Source organism: Oncorhynchus keta, chromosome 4 (genome assembly GCF_023373465.1).
Source record: "Oncorhynchus keta strain PuntledgeMale-10-30-2019 chromosome 4, Oket_V2, whole genome shotgun sequence".
Classification (NCBI taxonomy): Eukaryota; Metazoa; Chordata; class Actinopteri; order Salmoniformes; family Salmonidae; genus Oncorhynchus; species Oncorhynchus keta.
Window position 1 is genome coordinate 46,029,051 of NC_068424.1, and position 6,995 is coordinate 46,036,045.

A 6,995-nucleotide genomic window follows, 5' to 3' on the forward strand; every position below is an offset into this window, starting at 1 on the left:
CTCCAAACTCGTCATCAAGGGTCTCGACCCCGCCCTGTGCAACTAGGTACTGGACGGGCCGCCCCCAGGTGGTGAGGGTAGGTAGTAACATCTCCACCCTGCTGATCCTCAACACTGGGGCTCCACAAGGGTGCGTTCTGAGCCCTCTGAGCCCTCTCCTGTACTCCTGACTTAACCGTCACCCCGCTCCTCCGCTCTCTCCACTGGCTTCCAGTTGAAGCTCGCATCCGCTACAAGACCATGGTGCTTGCCTACGGAGCTGTGAGGGGAACGGCACCTCAGTACCTCCAGGCTCTGATCAGGCCCTACACCCAAACAAGGGCACTGCGTTCATCCACCTCTGGCCTGCTCGCCTCCCTACCACTGAGGAAGTACAGTTCCCGCTCAGCCCAGTCAAAACTGTTCGCTGCTCTGGCCCCCAATGGTGGAACAAACTCCTCACGACGCCAGGACAGCGGAGTCAATCACCACCTTCCGGAGACACCTGAAACCCCACCTCTTTAAGGAATACCTAGGATAGGATAAGTAATCCTTCTCACCCCCCTTTAAGATTTAGATGCACTATTGTAAAGTGACTGTTCTACTGGATGTCATAAGGTGAATGCACCAATTTGTAAGTCGCTCTGGATAAGAGCGTCTGCTAAATGACTTAAATGTAAATGTAATGTACTCTCTGTTCACCCACGACTGCGTGGCCATGCACAGCTCCAACTCAATCATCAAGTTTGCGGACGACACTACAGTGGTAGGCTTGATTACCAACAACGACGAGACGGCCTACAGGGAGGAGGTGAGGGCCCTCGGAGTGTGGTGTCAGGAAAATAACCTCACACTCAACATCAACAAAACTAAGGAGATGATTGTGGACTTCAGGAAACAGCAGAGGGAGCACCCCCCTATCCACATCGATGGTTCAGTAGTGGAGAGTGTAGTAAGTTAAGTTCCTCGGTGTACACATCACAGACAAACTGAATTGGTCCACCCACACAGACCGCATCGTGAAGAAGGCTCAGCAGCGCCTCTTCAACCTCAGGAGGCTGAAGAAATTTGGCTTGTCACCAAAAGCACTCACAAACTTCTACAGATGCACAATCGAGAGCATCCTGTTGGGCTGTATCACTGCCTGGTACGGCAACTGCTCCGCCCACAACCGTAAGGCTCTCCAGAGGGTAGTGAGGTCTACACAACGCATCACCTGGGGCAAACTACCTGCCCTCCAGGACACCTACACCAACCGATGTCACAGGAAGGCAATAAAGATCATCAAGGACAACAACCACCCGAGCCACTGCCTGTTCACCCCGCTATCATCCAGAAGGCGAGGTCAGTACAGGTGCATCAAAGCAGGGACCGAGAGACTGAAAAACAGCTTCTATCGCAAGGCCATCAGACTGTTAAACAGCCACCACTAACATTGAGTGGCTGCTGCCAACACACTGACTCAACTCCAGCCACTTTAATTATGGGAATTGATGGAAAATATATATCACTAGCCACTTTAAACAATGCTACTTAATATAATGTTTACATACCCTACATTATTAATCTCATATGTATATACTGTACTCGATACCATCTACTGCAGCTTGCCTATGCCGTTCTGTACCGTCACTCATTCATATACATATTCTTTATCCCTTTACACTTGTGTGTATAAGGTAGTAGTTTTGCAATTGTTACGTTAGATTACTCAGTTATTACTGCATTGTCGGAACTAGAAGCACAAGCATTTCGCTACACTCGCATTAACATCCGCTAACCATGTGTATGTGACAAATAAATTTGATTTGCTACAGATCGGTAAAAGGGTCTAACATTGCCATGTTGCTCCATGACGTTGTTTGCTATGGGGAAAGCTCAGAGAAGCAGTTTGTAAACAATGGATATTTCACCCACCCTTTTTGTGGAATTAGTTGTATTTTTATAATGGAAGATTATATTACTGCATAAGATATCCCATGAGAATTTATACAACATGCCTGAACAAAAAATTGCTTGCTAACATATCTGCTTGTTTTCAGATGAGACTACTAGTGCTGCCTCAACCACCACAGCTGGGCCGAAGACACCAGTTACACCTCCTATCCCAACCTTTAAAAATAGTTACCTTTCTAACCATTTAACCTGATGTAAAACTCTTAACTGTGCTAGATACATCATGGTTAAATAAATTCTCCTAAAAATATAGATCAAACCAAAAAAGTAGTAAACCAGAGTGAGTGGGGGGAGGTGCCTCCCACCCGGGAAACGTGTCGTCAGGGCATTAAATGTACTTTTTGAATGACCTCTGCCAATAGAAGAATAACTTTCATCCGTTCTAATTATTAGCTTTAGTCGAACGGGGCGAAAATGGTCTCCATGCTGCAACCCATCTTGAGTTTTAATTCAGAGAAAGGATGTTGAATTGAAAAGTAATTCCGATGGAGTTTAAGCTTCTCTTTCTTACCGAAAACACTCTTTCTACTCGTTCCCTTCGGAGTTCTTTTCTGGCTTTTTGTTTTCCACAGCACCCCATTATTCAATATGACCCTCTAGTGACAACACCTTCGCTAGGAAGTCATTTCTTTCTTGGCCATGTTGCGTATGTGCAGTACCAGTCACAAGTTTGGTCACACCTACTCAGTTTGTCTTTATTTGTACTATTTTCTACATTGTAGAAACATAGTGAAGACATCAAAACGATGAAATAACACATGGAATCATGTAGTAACCCCCAAAAGAGTGTTAAACAAAGCACATGCGCATCAAGTATGGAAAATGCAGGCTAGATATCTGGCAAAAACAACATATGGTAAAATGCATGTGCAGCTGGTGGACATATGGCATTAATCACTCTACACACTAAAGGTAATAGTTGCCTTAGATGTTATTATTGGTTATGTAATACAATGCAAAGTCAGACAGTAGGCTACATCAATAGCCCTATTTGCATGGGACTAGTATTACTACAGATTGTTGGTTACGTAATTATTAACCCAGAATATCTGTTATTCCAGAGGACGATTCGAAGGGGATTTTTCTCAAAACACATTTGTGGATTTGGCTATTTTAGCCACACCCATTGCTGCCAGGTGTAGAGAATCGAGTAGACAGCTATGCAGTGTCCATAGACCAACAGTGGTAGTAGAATGGCCTTACTGAAGAGCTCAGTGACTTTCAACGTGACACAGTCATAGGAGTCCACCTTTCCAACAAGTCAGTTGCCCTGGTCAACTAAGTGTTGTTACTGGGAAGTGGAAACTTCTAGGAGCAACAACGTCTCAGCCACGAAGTGGTAGGCCACACAAGCTCACAGAATGGTTCTGCTGAGTGCTGAAGCACCTTAAAAGTAATCCGTCTTCGGTTGCAACACACACTACCGAGTTCCAAACTGCCTCTGGAAGCAACGTCATCACAATAACTGTTCGTCGGGAGCTTCATGAAATGGCTTTCCATGGCCGAGCAGCCGCACAAAAGCTCACCATACGCAATGCCAAACGTCGGCTGGAGTGGCGTAAAGCTGAATTGATGAAACATCCTTCACCATCTGGCAGTATGACTAGGTTTGGCAGATGCCAAGAGAATGCTACCGGCCCCAATGCATAATGCCAACTGTAAAGTTGGTTGGAGGAGGAATAACGGTCTGGGGCTGTTTTTCATGGTTCGCCTTCAGTCTTCATCTCACCAAAACATAATTGGTCTCACCCCTTATGAAACAGCACCACTGCCACAGTGACAGCTCCATGATAACACATTACAAACGATGCAAGTGCTTTTTGTTTTGGCTGATGTTAGGCTGGACAATAGAACGAGTCAAAATTCACCCAAGGCTGAAAAACGGCTTTAGAACGTTGGCTAAACTGGAACACTAGCGCGAGCCAATAGCAAATGAATGGAATCAAACGTTCGCAGTTTTGACTGGAGTGAAGCTTAATAATGTATCCCTTTTAATTTTACCACTACAATATGTTCTTAGGACGAAACTGAAAAACAACTCGTGTAGAAAGTAAACATCCGCACCTCAATGGTGCCAAGTGTGCCTATGTCTGCATAACGAGGAAGTAGGGGTGAAATGGCAACTTCTGACTATTTCTGGTCTCGCGTTTGACGACAACGAGATACACATTACGAGATATTTGGCGAAATATACCAGCATGCTTCTCCATTGGAAAACAATGGGGGGAGCTCAGCGTTCCAAGGGCAAAAAGTATTTCGGGGTTAGCGTTTGATAACGATACACTACCCAGCCTTACGCAATTAGAAAGAGGCGATTCTCATGATTAAAATGGGGTCCATTTTTTATTTTTTAAATCTTATACACATTGCGATATATTTGGCAAAATAGACATACATACCTATATGTCCATATAGTAAACAACTGGACGACTTCTGAGTAACGAGTAATTGTTTGTTTGCATTTTAACGCAAGCAGGTCTCCATTGCCAACTATAGCGAAACTACCATCGTGACTATACAACAAAATGGGATTAGAAAGTTCGGAAGGCGAGTTAGTGCCACAGTGCTCAATAGAACTAATAGGAGCTGGCAGGGTGAAAAATTCCCTTAAATAAGGCCTGTTTGTTTTCGTGATTACTTAAACTACGGCAGGCAGCTGGGGGGTATCTGGTAATATTATGAAACTGGGCTCCACCGCGGATGCAATGAGCTACATTTTATTAGAAATAAAGCATTGTTAAAAATGTAATGTGTAGCCGACATTCTGCGGCACTTGACGCATGTGCTTCGCTTTTCAACTACCTAAAAGCGAGCTGGTTGGAGTCTGTGTACTTCGGTTTGTAACACCGCACGAGTTGAAAATATTGAACGCACACAACGCGCCACAACCTAGTGTTGTGGACTGCTACATTGACAATGAATGACTTCCGCCGGAATGCAAAGAGTGAAGGATCTGGTGGACATGAGGCGTTAAAGCTTCAATGTGTAACTTCTTTGAGCGACGGACCAAAATCACAGAAATAAGTTCTAGATATGTCGTTCTCATCGAAAGCAAGTCTAAGCGGTAGATTTAAACTATGAAATAATGTGCAATGCTTCCTGTTAAGTTTCGGTTTTGTATACCAGCTTCAAAAAGCTGAAAATACAATATGTATAGCTATTGAAAAGATATGTAACAGCGATTTACATGGTACATGGATTCTCTACACAATGCTTGTTTGGTCAAAAACTAAAATTAGGAGAACTATTCGAATTTTAGCAACCAGGAAATTACGAGCTATTTCTGCATTTTGCACATTTAAGACAACTCATGAATGACAAAGCTCATGTAAAATATTGACTTGATCTTGGTTGAGATAACATTGGAATAGTGCATAATCCTGAATAGTGCAGGCCTGGCTTCTATAAATCATCAAAACATATGACCGGAACTGCACTGCTAACATGACACACGACAGCCAGACAAATCATTCATGATGCTAAATTATTTGGCTGTCAGCGTCATGCTAGCAGTACAGTTGCTGCCATGTTTTGTTGATCATAGCAGCCGGGCCTGCATTATTCAAGATTGTGCACGATTAGCGATAGCCAAGACTAAGGTATTTTTGCATTACTAATTTAGTTACACAACCAATATATGAATTCGTAAATTAGCTTCAGTAGATGGCATTAGCAAGCTTGTTAGCCATTTAATGTATTCCACCTTCACTTCAGTTGGCTAGCAGCGTTGTCATTTCAACTAACCACATTAGCTAGCTAACGTTACCTTGCCAATTTTGCACTGGCTAACGGTGTTGCTGTAACGGTGTTGCAATTTGCCTACCATCCTGGCTTTATGAAACACCAGTGGTCAAAATGCAAATTTAGACACCATGGGCTACATATAAACGAACGACAATTTAATTGTTAGAAATTTGCTTGCTCGCTAGCAATCTGGCTATCAAGATAACTGTTCGCGTGTGCTCTGGGCACAAGCCATGGCAGCGAACAGAGATGACAGCGCGAACTAGCGTATGTAGTTATAGAACGCGATAACAAACAGACGCTGCAGAATGCATACTCACACTACCATCCTGGAGATAATCCACGACACCATCTTAATTGATTGTAGTGAGCTTTTCCTTCTTATCGGGAAATCTAACTAGCTGTACACCCCCCCATTCCTCCGTCCACGACCGTGTGATTGTGATGCAAGTGCAGTTAGTTGCCTGCTGCTCCTGCTCTTGAATGCTCTATTTTACTGGCAGGTAGGCTACTGTGGATTCTGAATCTGCAGCATTCAAATCGCTGGAACTCCTCTTAAAGGGGCAGGTCCACACTGTTTTGTCTTGTCCGTAGAGAAGGCAAAAACAACTGGTTACTGCCACAATGAAATAGGTCCTATGAAGGCTGCCACTGACCCCATTAGCTGAATTATGTAGGCCTAGCTAGATAGACAATACCAAAAAGCTCTACAGTGAAACGTCAGATGCACTGATGTCCCAGACCATCTCTAGGCCAGGGCTCTCAAACCCTGTTCCTGGAGAGCTATAGTCCTGTATGTTTTCACTCCATCCTAATCTAGCACATCTGATCCTAATAATTAGCTGGTTGATAAACTGATTTAGATTAGTTATGACTGGGGTTGGAGCAAAAACCTACAGGGGTGGGTAGCTCTCCAGGAACAGGGTTGGCCTGCTGTAGGCACGAGGCAACTGCCACAAATCTGTCTTCATTCATTCCCTCGTAAAAAATATGGCAGGGTATTGTGTGCAATAATCTTTGCACAAGATAGTTCTATGGCATTATGTAATACAGCAGCCGTTTGGGGTTTGGTAATTGAATTAGTACCACAACCAATAACTAGCATGTGAATACACAAGATTTGCCATTTAGTGGCTGGTTCTGTAGACTTCATTGGAAGGATATAAGAGACTGCCTGCCTTATTGATGTTATCACTTTCAAATGTAGACTCATGCAGGTGAGTCAGGAGGCATAAGAACACTGGGTAGTGGCCTAGGGTGGTCTAGCGATCTAAGCCACTGCTGCAGCATGCGTAAAAATCCATCCAAAACATGTG

General features: G+C 43.8%; 1 protein-coding gene across 1 annotated transcript in view; it reads right to left on the bottom strand.

The window, feature by feature from the left end:
• reep2 (receptor accessory protein 2) overlaps positions 1-6,261 on the bottom strand; it is a 28,130-nt gene extending 21,869 nt beyond the window's left edge. The window contains exon 1 of the mRNA XM_035762290.2: positions 6,000-6,261. Coding sequence (XP_035618183.1) covers positions 6,000-6,031 — 32 coding nt within the window. The 5' untranslated portion in view covers positions 6,032-6,261. The remainder of the gene's footprint in view (positions 1-5,999) is intronic.
• Between the last annotated feature and the right edge of the window lie 734 nt (positions 6,262-6,995).